The 18,584-nt window shown below is 61.1% G+C and overlaps 5 protein-coding genes across 5 annotated transcripts; all 5 read left to right on the top strand.

The window, feature by feature from the left end:
* Nucleotides 1-499: 499 nt before the first annotated feature.
* LSCM1_04759 (uncharacterized protein) lies at nt 500-2,125 on the top strand (the record flags this gene model as incomplete). The annotated part of the gene is made up of 1 exon (XM_067322252.1): nt 500-2,125. The coding sequence occupies one exon, from the start codon at nt 500-502 to the stop codon at nt 2,123-2,125; it is 1,626 nt and encodes a 541-aa protein (XP_067179049.1).
* Nucleotides 2,126-3,348: 1,223 nt separating this feature from the next.
* On the top strand, nt 3,349-3,870 carry LSCM1_04758 (uncharacterized protein; the record flags this gene model as incomplete). The annotated part of the gene is made up of 1 exon (XM_067322251.1): nt 3,349-3,870. One exon carries the CDS (start codon nt 3,349-3,351, stop codon nt 3,868-3,870), a length of 522 nt encoding a protein of 173 aa, XP_067179048.1.
* Nucleotides 3,871-5,160: 1,290 nt separating this feature from the next.
* LSCM1_04757 (uncharacterized protein) lies at nt 5,161-10,914 on the top strand (the record flags this gene model as incomplete). The annotated part of the gene is made up of 1 exon (XM_067322250.1): nt 5,161-10,914. One exon carries the CDS (start codon nt 5,161-5,163, stop codon nt 10,912-10,914), a length of 5,754 nt encoding a protein of 1,917 aa, XP_067179047.1.
* Nucleotides 10,915-13,565: 2,651 nt separating this feature from the next.
* On the top strand, nt 13,566-14,207 carry LSCM1_04756 (uncharacterized protein; the record flags this gene model as incomplete). Its single annotated transcript, XM_067322249.1, has 1 exon — nt 13,566-14,207. The coding sequence occupies one exon, from the start codon at nt 13,566-13,568 to the stop codon at nt 14,205-14,207; it is 642 nt and encodes a 213-aa protein (XP_067179046.1).
* A 387-nt stretch (nt 14,208-14,594) lies between these two features.
* On the top strand, nt 14,595-15,461 carry LSCM1_04755 (uncharacterized protein; the record flags this gene model as incomplete). The annotated part of the gene is made up of 1 exon (XM_067322248.1): nt 14,595-15,461. The coding sequence occupies one exon, from the start codon at nt 14,595-14,597 to the stop codon at nt 15,459-15,461; it is 867 nt and encodes a 288-aa protein (XP_067179045.1).
* Nucleotides 15,462-18,584: the final 3,123 nt, after the last annotated feature.

Below are 18,584 nucleotides of genomic sequence, written 5' to 3'. Positions count from 1 at the left end.
TGTCCCACCGGCACACAGCACTTTTATAAGCGCCACGGGCGTGTTCGAGCGCGCCAATCTCCCCCCACCCCCTTCTCTTTTGGCCTCTTCTGTTTTTGTTGTCTGCAGTGGTGTGCCTCGCCGCTGCTACGCTCGCGCACAGGCACGCATACATGGGGCGTTCTGCATGTCGCTTCCGCCGTCTCTCTTTCCCTCTCTTCTTCCCTTTCTTGTGCCCTCGCGCCTCTCTGAGTTTTTGTTCTGGCCCCCCTCCGCCCCCCTTTCTCTCCCCCCGTCACCCCCACCCATCCACACATACACACACACGCAGGCGCAGGCACACCTTCTTTTCTCCTCTCAGCCGTGCGCCACGGCGTGATAGACCGGCGGATCGATTGCTGAGCAGTATAGAAGAAAAACCAAAACGCACAGGGGCCCCGAACAACGACGCGCAAGTGCGCATACTGATTGAGGCGTACGCCAGAAACGTCCTTCCCCTCATTCCATTCGCTTCTTTGGGATGCACATCTACAGCAAAGACCAGCAAGCCTTTCACTTGCAGCGCACCGTGGCAGAGAGGTGGTGGTCGCGTGTGAATACGTTTATTGTGGTTGTGCAGCTCGCGTGCTTTCTTTCCGTCGTCATCCGTACCGCCTCGGGCGCGTCGAACTCCATGACGAACAACTTCTTTACTTACTCGGCCCTCTCGCTCAAGGCCCCGTACATTGTGCCTAACTGCGTGTTCAACGTGTCCAGGCGCCACGCCTTTTTCAACAATGTACATTACACAATGAGCAGAGACAACGTTGGCTACTTTGTGAGCCGGGCCGCGCTGAACATTCGCTTCCTCATAGCTATCACGGGGGTGCATGTGGTGCTGAGTGCAACGAACCGGCTCTGGTTCGAGACGAACACACACGAGATCCGCTATCACTTCGTGGTCTTCCGGAAGGATATGGTCACGACTTGGGAGACTCTGCTGATGGTGCTTGGCTTTGTCGTCACCCTCGGCATCGTGGAGGAGAACCGAATCATGACGGAATACATCAACTTCTGCTCCTCCAGCAACGCAGTAAACAGCGTTTTCTACAACTCGGTACAGCCGTACACAGAGTTAATGGTGTCGTACATCATCTCCATGGCCGCCACGGTGGCCAACGGGGCGTTTGCGGTGTGGAACCTGTCGAAGAAGAACCCGCTCGACGCCATGCTGCGCGAGACAAAACGGCAGCAGGAAGCGTGGAAAAAGGAGGTGCAGCAGTACTACGGGGAAGGCCAGCCTGACCCCGCTACCGCCGCGGCCGCTGCTGCCATGCAGTCGGAGGGGTACGCCGGCGGCGCGCAGCCGCAGGTAACCTACGCAGACAACCGTGCCGCTACCGTGAACCTCAACACAGGTGCAGCAGGTACGCTCCCTAAGGACGTTAATGGGCCAGCTGAGACGGACAAGGCAGGCCAGCCACAGCGTCATCGCCACAGCTACCGTGACACCATCCGCAAGGGACTCGGCCAGCGCTTCACTGCGATCTCGTCATCGCTGCGGCGACGTGCACACGTGGAGGATGAGCTGAACCCGACCGAGCGGCAGCCTCCGGTGGGGCTTGCCCCGCCGCCGGAGCAGCCGCACGTTGGCCCCAGCGTTAGTCGCCCTTTCACCCCACTCTTGAACGAGGAGTATGACCAGGCAGTGACGCCCGAGACACTGGAGCAGAGAGAAGGCGAAGGTGCCATCGGCGACCGTCTAGGTCTTGTGACGAATAGGATAGGCGGCAACAGCGGCATCATGGATTCCTCAACTTCTGGCCGGTACGACTTGCACGAGGTCAATGACGACGAGGACGATGAGCGCGGCGCTGCTGTGGTGACTAACGTCGCGAGCAGCTACCCGAACGGCGTTCAGGTCTCCTCTAGTGCCGGTGATGATGCTGGTGGTGCAACTGGTTTCCGTCGCGGCCGCGGCATGAGTAGCTCAGACGCGTCGACGGCTCTTGTGGCCGCCCGCCTCGCCGCCGTGCCGCCCCCACCGCCCGTCTACAGCGGTGATGATCGGCGGCGGGCCCCGGCTCGCCGGGGCAAGATGCTGGCACCTCCGTCTCCACTGCAGGGCGGGGCTGAGACGACAGACGACACGGTACACGTACAGTGATCAGTGTGGGGGGATGAGAGGACAACGACAAGAAAAAAAGAGGCGCCATGCACGAGACGGCGGCGGCAGTGGCCACATCAGCGAAAGGGCTCACACATTGGGGAAGATGCCGTTGAGAGGTGGACAGCGCCGCCGACACAGTATGGAGCTCGTAGCGTAGACTGCCCGGCCTTCGCTGTGCCGGCGCATGGCTGTCGCTTCACTGGGGTGCACATTTGTTTGTTAAGCATCGGCACAGCCTTTCCTCTTTTCCCTCTCTCTCTGCGCCTCTGCCGTCAGCGAGTAGACGGACTCCTCGCTGACGGCTACCCCTCGTTTAACAGTGCGTTCGCGGTGCGGCGGCTGATGAAACGGTTCGATTGCCGTCCCCTGCTGATGCATCGGGCGTGGACACGAAGGAGTTTCTTGTTTGTGTCTGTGGGTGGGTGGAGGGAGAGAAGGGAGGGGAGGGGGGCGACCCCCGAACGTCTCCCTTAGTACGACTGCAGAAGGTCGTGGGATGCACTCGCGAATGCCCTTCTGCATCTCTCCGCACGCACCTCTGTCGCCTCCCCCCTCCCCTCTCTTTTCGCTCGCTCGCTGTGTTTTCGCTTACACTGAAGCAAAGCGGTTTGCGATGAGGCGCGACCAAACAGTCTCTCCCTTCTTCTTGTGGGGGTATGTGAAGGGTTTCGACGACGCGCACGCACCTGTCGCCTCCCCCCTCTCTCTCTTTTCGTGCTTGGTCTTTCCACGCCGCGTCTTCGACGACGCGTTAGTGCTCTTTATGATTCTCTTTTTGCCCTGTCATCTACGTGACGCGGAAGGCAACAAGCAGTGGATAGCGCGTGATGCACCCCTCCGGCGCATGCGGAAACACCTTCGGAAGAGGAGAGGCTACGGCTTCTTCGCACTCTGCGTGTGCCAGCGGCTCTCAGCGGGGGAGGGCGTATTAGACATGTAGCAGCTGCGTGGGGATAGAGCGTGGAAGGAGAACAGCGACGACGCGGTGCGACAAGGGCAGACCTGCGTGCCGCAGCGCGGCCGTGAACGCTGGTCGATTTCCACGCCGCATGCTCACTCCCCTCCCCTCCCTTTTCTTTGTTTCTTTGCGTCTATCCCTCACCGGGCGCACTCATCCCCTCTCTCTCTCGCTCACCTTTACGAATCGATACATACACATGTGGGTGTGCTCTCCTTTCAGGAGGTCCTGCAGCACTCCTCTCGTAGATCTTCAGAGCACCATGTCCGCGGTTCCGCAGTACTACAGCGCGCATCAGGTGGATGCCACCATTCAGCACCAGAAGGCGTACCAGCGCCAGACGGCGGTGAATGAAAACATGCACCGCCCGAGCCGCAAGCACGTCAACAAGTCTGGCCACATCCGCTACTCCAAGAAGGTCGGTCTGGGCTTCAAGACGCCGGCCAAGGCGCTGAACGGCAAGTACATCGATCGCAAGTGCCCCTTCACGAGCAACGTGGTCATCCGCGGTCGCATCCTGCGCGGCATTGTGCACTCCACCAAGATGGAGCGCACGATCATCATCCGCCGCAACTACCTGCATTTCATCAAGAAGTACCAGCGTTACCAGAAGCGTCACAAGTCTCTGGCCGTGCACTGCAGCCCGGCCTTCGACCCCAAGCAAGGTGATGAGGTGATCGTTGGCCAGTGCCGCCCTCTCAGCAAGACGATCCGTTACAACGTGTTGGAGGTGGTGTCGAAGAGCTCTGCCGACAAGATGGGCAAGAAGTTCGCCAAGAACTAAGCGGGATGGGTTTCTCCTCCGCCCTTGCTATCCATGTATTGGCAGTTGCGCGCGCGTGTGCGGTATTCTCGAGGTGTAATCGTGTCCGCCCTCGTAGCGCAACGACAGGCTCGTCGTCCATTTCGCCTCGCGTGCGCTCTCTCTCTCTCGCCCTTTGTTGTATCTCGTTCACTGGCTCTCTGCCTACCACCACACACCCAGACATGCACACACACACACACGAGACGCCAGAAAGCAGAGCGACGGCGCGGGCGTGTGCGTGTGTGTGTGGCGGTGATCCCTCCCGCATGACGGTGAGCGGAGAGAAAAGGGCGGGGGAGGACGACTGAGTGTGGCAGGCGGAGGAGGTGCGTAAGTGCGGCTGCCCTCTCATCATTTTTTCTCTTTTCGTTTTTCGGTGCCTTTTCCGTTTCAGTGGAGTACACGCCAAAGAAAGAAAAAACAGAAGAGAGAGACGGGGAGCAAAGGGAGGCGTAATGCCGTCCTCACATCTCCTGCTCTCCCTTTCACCACCATCACCCGCCTGACGCCTGTAGAAGGCGACGGCATGTGTGGCCCCGGCACCGTGCGCCCGCATCTCTGGAGGAAAGGGGGGGAGGAGGAAGAGGAAGAGAAAGAGGGAGGAGAACGGGTGCTTCTGCTGGCGCAAATAAAATTACTCCCTTCCCCCTCCTCCCCGTCCTCCGCCCGTTTTCCAGTTGTGCCGGTTGGCGAGGCGGCTTGCCACTTTGGCAGGCGCCCACGTTTCTCGTAGCTGGGGCCATCCGTGATGGAGCGGGGGGGCATCGGGTGAAGGGAGGGGTATGGAGGCGCTGGGCGGGCGTGACGTGCGCCATTCGCAGCTCCTCTTGTGTCCAGGAATGGTTTTCTTCTGGCGCGTGGGTCGTCTGCTGCATCGCTTGCAGGCCATTCCTCACTCGCTCTTCCTCGCAAGCGTCGGCACCACGGCGGCTCTGGGCCTCGGCTCACCTCAACAGGCTGTCTCGGGAACCGTCTAGCCATCCCTCAGCCTCTCACCGTCCCTCTCTTGTGGCTCGCTGCGTGCTCGGCCATCCCCGTTGCGTTTTACCGCCGCTTTCTTTCTTTTCGGCGAAGGTCTCGGTGGTGTCGCTCCGCACAAATAGGGACATTTAGGCGAGCGGGCTTGTACGTCTCTTTCTGCGCATCTTTGTGTGAGAATGTGCGTGCCACGCGTTTGTCCGTCCCCTTCACACACACACACACACGTGCTACTGAACTGTTCACCTCGTATCTTCTCGTCGCCGTCAGCTGCCGCTTCTCTTTCTCGAGATGTGCGCGTGGCGTTATGCAGCAGGCGACAAAAAAGGCGCGACGGGTGGCAGTCTTGGCGCCAGTGCCACTTTCCGCAGCACATCCGCATTAGGGGGTGCGACACCAGGGGGATCGACCTTTTTCTCGACGGGGCTCGGCGACACGCTGGTGAGCAGCACTGCTGGCGCCCTTCTCCGACAGAATGCGGTTCCGAGAGTCAACATCAGTGACCTTGGACGCGGTGGCGATTCCGCAACTACCGCAAGTGCGCGCACTTCGCTCTCGGCCGGTGCCACGGTTGGCACGTTGGCAGCGTTGCGCCAGCAAGGAGGCGCTGCGCACCGGTTAAGTGATGACGCTGTCGCCATTGAAGATAATTACGAAGAGAGCAAAGAGGGTTACGATAGGGGCGACGATGGAGAGCGATTACCGACAACAAAAATAGCGGCGGCCGCCGCCACACCGCCAGTCCCCGCGTTCGTGAAGGGCACATCAAGGAGCGGCGGCGGCGGCCACAGTAGCAGCGCAGAGGCAGAACGCTCAGCTAGCTCTATAGCCGCCGCCTCCAACGCGCAGCGCAGTGCGCTCATCGCCGCGAGCCTCTCTCGGCAGCTGTTTAAGGCCAATATGCCGAACAGTGGCGTCTCGGCCAGGTATCAGGATGAACTGGACGAAGAGGACCTCGATGAGCTCTCCACGGTCGATCGTGATTTCGTCATGAACACAAAGGACCTCTTCGACGACGTCGATGCAGAGCTGCTGAGCGAGGCCTTTGTCCCTCACGAGCACGTTGTGGGCATCATTGCTTCGGAGGTGAACGGCAGCGAGGCGTCGCCGGACGAAATCGACGATAACCTGATGGACTACAAGGACCTGGAGGCGGAGATCAACGTGAACCTTGCTGACTACATTGAAGCGCACCACGAGGAGTTCAACAATGCCATCTGTGACTTCTCTGAGATGGTGCTGGCGGTCTCTGGCAGTGATGACACACTGGCGCAGTTCAAGAAGGAGTTAGCCGACGCGGCATGTTCACTGGAAAGTAATGCGGGCGAGCTCAAGGTCCTGCGGCTGCGGGCTGCCAAGTCGCTATTCATGGCCGACGCGCTAGAGCGTATCCAGGAGGTGGTTCTCGCGGAAACGGAGGTTAAGGAGCTCGTGCAGAGTCGCCATTATCTCGCAGCGGTGCAGAAGTTACAGACGCAGTCGCGGCTGCTAGCCAGCGACACCGTGAAGAGCGTGCGCGCGGTGCAGAGTCTCCGCGACACGCACAACGCGATCGTGTCGACGCTGCACCACCTCATCATCGACGACCTACTGGCCTGTGTATTTCGCCACGAGCGTCTCGTTGAGGCAGACACGCAGCTATTGCAGGAGATGCTCGAGAGCAGCGAGCAAGGCACGAAGGACGCCCACGCGGCCGCCCCAACTGTGCAGCACACCATCCAAAAGTATTGGAAGATGGCCGGCATCGGCACATCTTGCGGTGCCGGCCAGACTTCGCAAGATGGCGGCGACGCGGCGCACAACGGCACCCCTGCAGGCTCAACAACGGCGGCGGGTGTGGGCGCATCCTCTAAAAAAGAACACTCACTAGCCGATATCATCGAGACCCTTTTCGACGACCCGATGGATGACCAGCTGTGCCGCAATCACCTCACCTTCGTGCCTCTCTGCGTCAAAGCCCTCATGCTGCTCGACAAAATGGGCGACTGCCACGAAACCTTCTTTAGTCGTGCCACACGCAGCATGGAGCGCTTTATAGCTCATTTTCTGTGTCTCTACGACGCCTGGCGGCGCCGCACCTGCAGCGGGGCGAGCCTCGGCGGTGAAGAGGGGGACGCAGCCATCCGCAGCATCCATGTGCGCGCCCTCGACCTTGCCAGTGACCTCATTTCCTTCGACGAAGCCGTGGCCATCATCCAGGCACGGGACCTGCGCTCGATGCTCGGCGCCCTCTTGACCGAGCTCGAGAAAATCCTTCGAAATGCGGAGTACCTGCACAAGGTCATCATGGTGGCGCATTTCCCATTTGTATCCTCCTTCGTCGGCCAGCCGGTCCCGTTCGTGCCGGAGGCAACGTCGCGTCAGTGGCGCATGATGAGCATTCCGTTACGAAACGCGGCGTGGCTGCGCGTCACGCTGGCGACGGCGCTGGACTGCGCGCGAAATAGCTTGCGCGATGCGCCAGCCGTGCGTGACGAGTCGGCGTCGTCGCGCTCTATGGCCGTTGGTGGTGGCGGCGACGACAACGCCGAAGATGTTGCGGCGAAGTTCTTGGAGTACTTCGACGTAGACGCCTTGTTGGCACCTCTGATGGCCCAGGCGGGGGAGAGGGATGCCGCGGCGCCGATGGACTCGAAGGGTCCCAGCGGCGCTGAGCCGGCCGCCAATGCCGCTGCGAGCGGCGCCTCCCTTCTCAGTGCTTTCGACCAGCAAAAGCCCTTTATTACGCTGCAGGGCATCTGCGCCTTTGTCGACCGCGCGTGCGCGCAGACACGCACCCGGTACCCCTCCATTTCTGGGGCACTGCTGCGCAAGCTGCAGCTGGCCTTTTCCGCTGAGCTTCACGATGCGGTGCGGGTGAAGTTGGTGGCGGAGGTGCAGCACATGCAGCAGGAATGGGACCTGCAGGTGCTATGGTCGCAGATGAACTTCCACATTGAGTTTATTTTTCATGTCATTTGTGATGCGAAGGAGTCGCAGGACGAGAACGACGACGCCGTCACGCTGCTGCCTTTTCTGCGCCAGAAGAACCTCATCAGCCGCATGCAGCGAACCGCCACCATTATTCTGGACTCTGAAAAGCAGGGCGACGACACGGCCACGCTGGACCGCCTTTTGTCCACGTTCGAGTCTAGTGGACTGCTACGCATGGTGGAGGAGACGGGCACCGTATCGTTCAGTTTGGTCGGCGCCGTAAAGAAGGCGCAGTCAGACATGCGGAAGACCGGCGAAGGGCAGGCGCGCCAGTTTGAAGCCATGCGAAGCGACAAAGCGAAGTACATCGCCTTGACGGACGGAGGCCAGAGTGGCGGTAGTGGTGTGGGCGGGGCCGGGGTACCGCTAGTCCTGCTGCACGCCAGCATGCTGCGCCGCTGGTTTGCCTTCACCGCGATGAACGCGCTGACCTGCTACGAGTGCGCGGCGCGCTTCTATAGCCGCAGCTGCGACCGCGTTCCGGCGCTCCGCTTACTGAGCGAGGAAGACTGCGTCGTTGGATTCTTCAAGCGCTTCCTCCGCGCGACCTACATCCCTACTCTGCATACCTTTCACTCGCAGCAGCTGCAGTTGCTGCTGATGAGTATCGGCGATAGCAGTCGCAGCGGTGGTGAAAGTGGCGGCACCGGTGCCGCAGGAGCGATGCCATCTCCCTCCCCTTCCCCTGCAGGCGCTGGCAGCACTACCCCGCGCAGCGGCCAGGCACCGGCGACGATAAACGGCCTCAGCGGCGCTTGGCCGTCAGTCGTCGTAGACGAGGTGCCACATCCCATCCTCGCGTGCGTGCACTATGTGGGTCAGGTGTTGGCAAAGGTGAGTGACGTCCGCCGCATCCTTCCCGAGTCCCTAACTGAGGAGGTGGAGCAGAGCACATCAGAGGCGCTCATCACTGAGCTGGTGGTGTTCCTGAAACGACAGGTGCAGTGGCTCGGTCGCGGCACCCTCGCCCACCAACTGCTGGACAAGCCCTTCGAAGACGCGTTTGCCGGCGTGCCGAATCGCAAGTGGGCTGCCCTGGTGGACGAGGAGAACATAATGCACGCGCACCAGTACGTCGACCAGGACCTCTACCGCTACTATCAGTTCAACAGCGACGAGCGGACCAGTGGACATGAGTACAACAACTCGACGGTGTCTGCGCTGGAGGCGATGCGCGTACTGGAGACATCCTTCGCCGCCTTCTCTGAAAGTGTCGGCGGTGACGGTGGCGCAGAGACCGAGCTGGATCGCCACGTTGGACGGATGGAGCCGCGGGACGTTTGCGTGCGTGACGACAGTACCCTCGTCGCGTTTGCGCTTCTGTGCACCTCAGCGGAGTGGCTGTGCGTTGTGCTTCTCCGCTACCTGTGGCCGAGCCAACAAATCACGCGCAACTACACGGACTGCTGTGTGCCGGGCTACTGCTTTACTCGCGAGATGCACGTCGGCGACCGCACCTCCTTCGTGCTCGCTGACGACGACTACACCGCGCAGCAGAAGGTCCGATTGTCAGGGCACCTCGTGCGCCTCTGCTCCATCGCACAGGTCGCGCTCTTTCACTTGTCCGTCGAGGCGCGCTTTCTTGCGTTTCTTTTTCTGCCGCAGCTGCGTGATGTATCGTATGATGTGGTGGCCGTTTCAAGCGCTGCCGACATGTTTGTCCAGGCTTACGCACGGCGGGTGCACAACTTCTACGCGATCCTGCGCCAGCATCTCCACCCAAAAAAGCTCAAGTACACGTGCCTGACGGCCGGCCAGCCGGCGAGCGAGTTGGTCTTGATGGAGCTGGCTCATCTCCGTGACAAGGCCATCTCGCAGGCTGGCCTTATGCGGCTTCGGACAGATCTTGTGGTGATACAGACAACGCTGCAGCTGGTGCTCCCGGCCGACAGCGACGTGCGGGAGGCGGTGTCGCGCTTTTTTCTCCGGCCAGCGCTCTTCCTGCGGTACATCTTCAACAAGGACGTGGTGAACGAGATCGTGTCCAGCTTGGACTACCTTAATTTTTCCACGAAAGAGGTGGAGGTACTGATACGGCTCGTCTTCCGGCAAGTCTCCGGCGCCAACGATGACACGCTCGCGGTGCAGCACATCCAATTTTTTTACAAGAAGCTCAAGACGATTCAGAACTTGCACCACTCGAGAAAGAGCGCTGGCGAAGGCGGCAGCGGCACTATTAGCAGAACTCTGCCGACAACTGCTGGCGCCTGCTCATCTACCAACGCTGGTGGTCGAGACGGCGCGCGAATGTCTGTGCTGTTCGCTACAACCGTGGCTGCTGTGGCTGCCGCCGCACTAGACGATGGCGAGGACGATCACAACGACGCCTTCAGATACGACAACCACAGCCCCTACGTGCCGGAAGCGCAGCCACCACCGCCACCGCTCTCGTCCGCCAGCGGCGGCCTCGCAGGGTCGCCTGGCATCACAGCCACTTCCACACCGGTGCCAGCGCCCCTTTCTGCCTCTGCCACCGCCGCCGTCATCGCACAGCCTGCGGCCTCCAGCGAGGATGAAGGGGACGAGGAAGAAGAAGCGGCAGAGGTGCCGACAACCTTGCCACCTGATCGCCAGCCGCCGCAACGTCCCATCATTCCGGGTACTGCCGGGCCTCGCTCACCCGCGTCTGCTGTTGCTGTTGCTCCTGCCGGTGCAGGGGCAACAGCGCGCGACAGTCGCCCCATGCGGCACGTGGACCCCGCCCCCTTCCCAGCCAGGTCATCTCCGTCTTCCCAGACTAGAGCTACTGCGGCGGAGCCAGCTCTAGCGCGGCCTGCTGTCCCGCCCCTGGCCACATCAACCTTGAGGGGAGTCCTAGCAAAGGCACCCGCGCCTGCCGCCGAGGCAGGCGCAGTGACGGTAGAGGATCCAAGCGAGGACGAAGACGAGTACGAGTACGAGTACGAGGAGGAGGAGACCTCGGAGGACGAGGAAGAAGAGGCAGCCCCGGCCCAAGCTGCCACGACTGGGAGGCTGCCGCGACCTCCTCCGCAGTCAACGAAAACCGCGGCCAGCGGGGCTGCTGTGGCTGGCAGGCCGCTGTCTCGCTCGTCTGCCTCCGCCCGCGAGTGAGGAGGCGGGAGATGTGGAATGGGCTGACGGTGGCCGATGGGAGCCCGTGTCTTTCCTGGGTGCGTTGCGTGCCCTTGCTTCTTTTCACGCTGCGCCTCTCGAGCGGATGTCAGCCTTTTCTGCGTCTTTTTGTTCGCGCATTCTCTCAGCCCAGCCTGTCTTTGTTTGTTGCACATGGAGTCCCTCGCGTCACATTCGCCCTTCCCCCTCCGGCGCACGCGGGCGGTGAGCACGCTCGCGGCGTGAACGGCTTCGACGACGGAGTTGCTTCCCGCGTTGTGCGCGTTGTCCCCTCTCTCGCCCGTTCCCTCGCTTTCTTCCTCCTTTTACTCGTGCGGCGCGAGGCACTGTGGTGCGTGCAGTGTCCAAAGGAGCTCACCACCCCTACTCTGTGCTCGAGGAAGAAGCCAAGCAGCTTGCCCCCTCTTCCCTCCCCTCTCTTCCGAACGCCGAACCACTTCTGGCGCCGAATTGGAATCAGGAAACTACAAGTCGGGGTAGTCAGAGCCATGTCGCGTGCCCATTAAAGGGAGGCCGTCCTGGATGACGTTGCGTCGGGGCGAGCCGCGGCACTGACCACGGGCCGACCGCCTGCACTGATGTACCAAGTGCTCGCATTGGTCGCCAGCGCCTTATAAGGCACTCACCACGAACTTTTTTCGGGGGAGAGACTGAGCTGCCCCAGAAGGAAAGGCACCTGTGGGGCCCGGATCGCCTGCGAGGAAGCTGTGGAGCGACAGAGGGGATGCCTGTCCGTCGGTCGGTGTGTGTGCGGGGGGGAGGGGAGGCCGCGTCTCGGCGTCCATTTTTCGGATAAATTTTGCGTCGCTGATTCGCCCCAATACCCTGCAGACATTCTCTAGAAGGACCGCTGCATTGATCGCGGCCACCGTAGCCGTCGCTGTGGCTCTCTGCACGAGAGTGCCTTTTTCTTCCCTTCGCCTTGCTGCTCTTCGTGTGCGTTTGTGTGTGCGCTTCTGGCTGTGCGCGCGCGTTCGTGGATGTGCCGCCACGATATTATTTACGTCGCGTGGGCACGCATCGCGCATACAGCATCGTGCGTGAAGCGCGCGCATGTCTTGGCCTGTGCGGTGTGACGTCACGAACATTGGGGAGGCGCCAAGAGCGTTACCGCAGCTGAGGGCGGGGGGAGGGGGGAAGAACGTACCGCCGCTGTCATCAGAAGGGCTGTGGCTCGTCTGTGGCGCTTTCATTCTGCAGCGGCTGGCGTGCCCGTACGTCTCGGAGTACCGAAGTGCGCTCATGCTCAAACGGCACAAAATGCTTCCTCATTGTCTGATACAAGCCCGTGACATTCAGCTCCTCCGTAACCTCTTCTCCGTCACTTCTCCCTCTCCCTTTCCGTCCCCTTTTCTGACTGCTCGTTCCCATGTCGGTCCCTCACGCTCCCCCTTTCTAGGCCTCCCTCTCTTCAGTGTGGCGAGGTCTGACTCACTCCTCTCTGTACCTGCGCCCTGTTCATGTCGCTGTGTAAGTGTGTGCTCAGGAGTGCCACGCCGCTAACTCTCCCTTTTCATCTCTCTTCCTCGGCAGGCGGGTGGGGCGAAGAGTGACCTTCACAAGGAAAGCCGCCGCAACACACGCGAGCGGAAGTGGGACGGTTTGTTATGAGCACCGCTCATCGCATATACGCATCTCATCACGCCGTCATTTCTTCTTGCAGGTAAAGCGAGAGAGTGCATGCGCAGTCAAATAGACAGCTCGGTGCATAAGTGTGTGTTCGCGCGTGGGGAGGGGGGAGTAGAGGGCTTCTGTGAGTGCAGAGCGTGCTGACTGAACCCGTGTGCGTTGCAGTCGCTGACCTTTGCGACAGAGGTGAGCTTGCCCTACCAGACACTCCTCCTTCAGCGTCGCCACGCTCTTCTGCCACTGTTCCCGTTCTCTCTCTCTTCAGAGTGTGTTTGATCTTCAGCTCCCCATGTGCAAGCGTCTTTCATGTAAAGTGCACCAGACCTTTCTTCCGTGCGTGTGTGTGTGTGTGTGTGTTCATTCGGTCTAACGTCCTCTTCGCCCCGCATTTCCCATCACGTGCCCAATCGCTGCCGCCTCCCCCTTACGCCCCTCTGTCGCGCCCCCTTCTCGCCTCGGCTCGTGCGCCTAGTGTGTTCGTCCATAGCGTGGCACGTCGGCGTGTGCCACGCCTGTCTCGCTCGCGCGCTTTCGATCGCCAGCGCTGTTGCCGCGCCGGTGGCCGTACGTGGGGAAGGAGGAGGGGTGCCGGCAGTTGCGGGGCCCTTTGAGGCGGTTCATATCTCTTTTAGCAGCCTCCCTTGGCTGTTTCTCGCGTTCTTTTCTCTCCGTTTTATTCTGACCGCTCACTTCGCTCGCCCGCCGTCTCCCCAGACGCCACCGGGGACCGCGTTGCTTTGCCTCGCTGGGCTCTGTGGGCAGAGTCGAGAGACGTGGAGATGTGCATGCAGTCTCCCGCGCTCGGCTGGCTCCCTCCTCTTTCACCACACCCCTCCACACACAGACAGAGACACTCTCTGTGTTTGTCTTCGCCCGTGAATAGGGCTCTTTCGTTTCTTTGTTTAACTGCTTCCACGTCGACGGTGCACCCTCCCCCGATGCTTCATCTTCCATCTCCTTCCAACTTCCTTGATCAACGCATCTACGTCCCACCCAGAGAAATGCTGCAGGAGTACACAAGGCGAAGGTGCATCTCCTACTGCATCAACCCGCAGCGAGGCGGCTGTGTGGAGACGCTTTCGGACACCTACACGCCGGACTTCTTCCGAGAAAGAGGAGGTTTCACGACATCTCCCACGGCGCCAAGCACACCGACGGGGTCGAAGCCGACGCGGCAAGTGTGGCGCCGAGTGGAGGCCGCCCTTGAGCGCATTTTTCTCCCTGAAGGCTATCCGAACAGCATCACGGAGGACCTGCTGACATTCGCCGTTTGGGATCTGGCTCAGGTGCTGGCGAGCAGCGTGGCGGCGACCCTGAGTGTGCGATCAGTGCGACTCGGTGTCTGCGTTGGCGAGTCGAGGGCGAACCTCACGAGCTCCACACTCTCCTGGATGATGCGCGACGGCACGCGGATGATGAGCAGCGTCGTGTTTGCCTCTCTCATCTCGCAAACTCTCGAGCATCGGGCGAAGACGTGGCGGCTGGTGGCCGACTTCACCAATGACATGGCCTGCCTGCTCGAGCTGTGTGCTCCGTGGATTCCGGGCGGTCAGCTAACTTTCCGTGCGGTGCTGGTCGTCGCATCCGTTATCAAGTCGCTCGTCGGCGTATGCGGCTACAGCACGAGCGCCTCCTTCACGTAGCACTTCGCGCTCCGCAATAACACCGCAGACGTCTCCGCCAAAGCCTCGACGCTCTACAACTTCGGGAGTCTCGTCGGGGTCGCCTTGGGCATGGCGATCGCCCACCGTGTCCCAGCGACGTCAGCGACTCTCAACTTGGCCGTGCTCGTGCTCTGTACAGCCCTTCACATTCTTGCCAACTACTGCGGTGTGTGGGGGGTGCAGCTGCGGCACCTGAATGCCCCTCGCCTCGAGTGATGCCTCGAGCAGTACTGCGCTTTCCAAGACAACGTGCTTATTTCAGCCAAAAAGGAGTCGGGGCGGTGGACTACGCAGCCAATCCTCGACGTGTCCCCGAGGTGCGCGAACGCTGCTGAGCGTCTGCTCATTTTACCAGCGCCCCGCGCCATGCCGCCGGCACCGCACAACGGCCTCCGCAACTGCGTCTACCGCTTTCTGCGCCGGTACTGCCTCCCCGCCACGCTGACGGTGCGCATGCACTTCGGCGAGTCGCTCTCTCGCGTGCGGCAGCTTCAGAGTGACCTGACGGCGAGGCGGAAGCAGGCACTTGTGAAGCAGATCGAGGCGTGCTTGGCGACCCGCGGCGTTGCGTTGCTCGCGGATGATGCGGATATGGCGTACTACGCGATCTTTCCAGAGTACTTCACGGCGGAGGGAGTGCCGGAGAGCTGGGCTCGATACAAGCGCCAGTATGAAGCTGCGCGGAAGCGCACGGAAGCGAAGCACTGCGCTTCGGCTGCGGCCCGTGCAGCTCAACAGAAACAGGCCAGCGTGGCATTGGCGCCCTCTGGGGATGCAGCTGCAGCCCATGACTGGGGGCGAAACCTGGACGAGGAGTGCAAGCGAGCCGCGCAGGCGGAGGCCGCGGCGCATGAGCAGGAGCGGAGCGAGAGCGTCGTCGTCCCAGAGCACATCTTGCCGCTTGTCTACCGGCAGCTATGGGCGTACTTTTACGCTTTCATGCACTGTCGCGCCGTGCGGCTGCGCCGAGAAAGGCTGCTGACGCGCATCAACGACGGCGTTGAAGACGCGCACAAGAATAGCTCGCTTCAGGGTGAGCGACTTCACGTCATCAACGCGCTGCGTGCCGACGGGCTGCTGGACGAGAGTCTCAGCGACATGGGCGGCACGCCGTGCTCACCAGCTCAGTTCGATCAAATGACATCACCAACCTTCCCCACGCCGGCCGAGCCACACATGAAGGCGGTCTGCCCTTCTCTGACAAACGCCGAGGGGGGAGGAGGGGGGCGGTGACGGCAGTGGCGACGCTACCGCCCCCCTGCAGGATGAGATGCACCCCCTCTTCATCGAGTTCGTGCGTGCGCTGCGAGCAGGTGGTTGGGAGATGGACGCCCTGCTCATCAGAAATGAGGGCTACACCACTGTGGTGAACTATTTGTAGCTCACACCTGTCGAGGGGGAGATCGCCGCTTAACACGCGTCTGCGTCTCTGTGCCTGTGTAGTGTGTGCATGAGCTAGAGAAGTTGCCGCGCAGGCTGTGTTGGTGCGAATGTGCGGGGGAGGGGCCTGGGGAGCAGAGATGAGGACCGTCTCACCGGATGACGCCACCCCTGACACCCTTTTCTGGTCGTCTCTCCCCCCTCTCCACGCTCCTCCCTCTGTGTTCTTCTCGGGCGTCCGTAGACGTCACTCATCCCGGCGGGTCTCAGACCTCAAGCGCATGAAAGCGCACCCCCTACTTTTTTTCGTTGTTTTTCGTGAATAGCCAACCGTGAAACGTACACAGAAGCCATTCTCCGTGCGCGCGAGTAAAAGCGCTACGTAGACGCGTCGGCTCGTGTGTACACCAGAGCATTACACATCCTTCTTTCCCCTCTTTCGCCTTCCCCACACCGGTTTCATCTTCCCCCTACCCCCTCCCCCTACTCCCCCCCGTCACCTTTTCCACGACCACCCGCTACAAACACAGACACAAATACAGGCGTGCGTGTTGTACCCTCACTCAAGAAAAAAACGGAGACGATGTGGAGACGTCACTGATTACCCCTTCACTCTCTTTCTCTCTCTCTCTGCAACTTCTTCTTGCTCCTACACGGCGTCTGCGCAGATGGAGAACGCTGACTGCTGCAGGCACTGCAAGTATGCAATACGATTTTGTCCATGCTGCGGCAACGCGCTCGCTGGAAAGCGCGACAACGCGGCGAAGGGTCACAATAGAGGTACCGGCGGCGGCTTGGCCCCTTGCAGATCTTCGCTTACGTTAGGTGCGGTGGCTGGCACTGCCAAGGCCAGTGCTGCTGCGTCGCCGTGGCATCAACGCACGTCCGCGTGGCGGGAGCGACTGCCGCGCCGCCCCGTTAGCGCCTACGAGGTGTACCTGGCAGCCGTCCATGGCTTTGTGCCTGGGGAAGGCGACAAGGCAAGAGCTGTTGCTGATGGGGTGCCCGCAGCCTCGCCGACGGGGACGGCAACAGAAAGCGGTGACCATAGTGATCAGCAGATGCGCGCTGCTGCCTTGTCTTGGCTGCGCCTGATGCCTGCAGAGAAGCGCGCCTACGAGGAGAAGGCACAGTCGTGGAAGGCGCTACTGGAAACGGTGAGCGCCGCCACCGCTGCAGCTGCCTTGGACTCGCCTGCAGCAGTGCCACTCTCAGTGCCCGACTTCGAGGAGGGGTCATCATCGGCAGGTGTGGTGTTGCGCGCGCTTCCCGCAGCAGTACAGCTGCCCCAAGAGCTGCTGGCACCGCGTCTCGTCACACAGGAGTCATCCGGTGCGGCCGCTTCAGATCGCCGGCCGCGCAGCCGGACGAGCTTTGCACTCTTCCGTGCGAGCATGAAGGGTCAGCGCAAGATGAGCATGAGGGAGGTGTCCGCCGTGTGGCGGCACATGTCGGCGGAGGAGAAGGCACCCTATGACTCCGCGGCGGCGAGCGAGCGCACCGGCCAGCTCCTTTCGCAGGCGCTGTCCGCACCGACCGCCCAATCTCAGCTGACGCACGGCTCCAATGTTCAACGGAAGCGAAGAGAAGCACAGAGGGCTCGCCAGGGGTGAAAGAGATGGAGATGTCGGGCATGAAAGCCCTTTTTTTTTCGCTGCTGCTGCTGCTCTTTCACACAAAAATTGCGCACATTGACGCGCCCGCGCCTCTCCCAACGCCTCCTCCCCCCTCCCCTGTGCTCTCGCGCGCAGCACTTCACATTCTTCTCTCTCTCCTCAACACGCGTGCGGGCTGATTACTGTGCCTTCGCAACTGCGCGCATGCGCGCGGGTGCGAGACATCTGCTCACATTTTCGCTCCAGAAGCAACAGAAGACGATGCTGGGGCCGCATGGCCCTCCCTCCCTCCCGGCATTCACGCAGGAGGTCCACCGTACGCGGGTGAGCAAGGGCAGCGCCCGCTGTATGGTATGTGTGTGTGGGACGTGGCGGAGGGGGGGAGGGGGCTGCGCGTCCTCCCTCCCTCCTCCATCTTTTCCGCTCTCGCATTCAATCTCGCCCGACATCTGCAAAGCTGCCCTTCCCCTTCCTCTTTCTGTTCCGCTATCGCATGTTCTCGTCACTTCTCACCCTCCCTCTCCCTCCCTCTCCCTCTCTCTCTGTCGCACGCCACCGCGAACCTAATCCTACTCCACCCTCGCTGTCGCGTGCTCGGTCGCCACGCACTTTCGCGCCTACGCCCTTGCTTCAGTTGGTGTGCAGTCAGGGAGAAGATCCGCCCACCGCTGCCGCCGCCACATCTCGACACTCGAGGCGAAAAGCAAAACGAAGGCGGTTGGGCTACGGTACCGAAGGGTGCGGTGGACTGCGTAAAAGCCGGCATGCCTGTGAGTGTGTCGGCCGTGGAGAAGTGAGGTACAGCGCTCCTGTTCACTGACCGTGTACGTTTTTCTCTCTCTGTGTGACGGCGAGCACACATATGTAGACCACCAACCGACACGCCCAGGCCCGACGCAGCTAATACCCGCACACACAGCGGCACACTGACCGTTTCACCAGTCGAGTCAGCGATCGAACAGACAGAAGAGGTGAAGCAGAGGAAAGAAGAAGGAAAGCGAAACTTCGACAAGAGGCGCAGGCAAAGAGGTCGCCGTGCATAGGGAGCAAACAGCGCCTCCTCCCCCATTCAGCACTCCACTCAGGCGGAGAGAAGGGAGAAACCGAGCGAAGGGGGAGAGCCACAGACGCCCGTGCGACGGCGGCAGCGGCGCCGGGGCAGCACCACGGCTTTTTTCTATCTCTAGCAGCCGCCAGTGGGCGACTCGTCCCCACTCCACACGCCTTGTTCGATCGGTGCCTATCCCTTTCTGAGAGTGAGTGTGGTTTCCTCTCAGCTCCTCTCTGCTGTGTGAGCACGTTTGTATCTGTAGAGGGCCTCCTCTCTCGCACGCCTGGCATTGCCTCTTCCTCGACAATC

Source organism: Leishmania martiniquensis, chromosome 21, assembly GCF_017916325.1.
Source record: "Leishmania martiniquensis isolate LSCM1 chromosome 21, whole genome shotgun sequence".
NCBI classification, from domain to species: domain Eukaryota; phylum Euglenozoa; class Kinetoplastea; order Trypanosomatida; family Trypanosomatidae; genus Leishmania; species Leishmania martiniquensis.
Note: the sequence above shows the minus strand (reverse complement) of the source record. Positions and strands in the feature narration are given on the sequence as shown.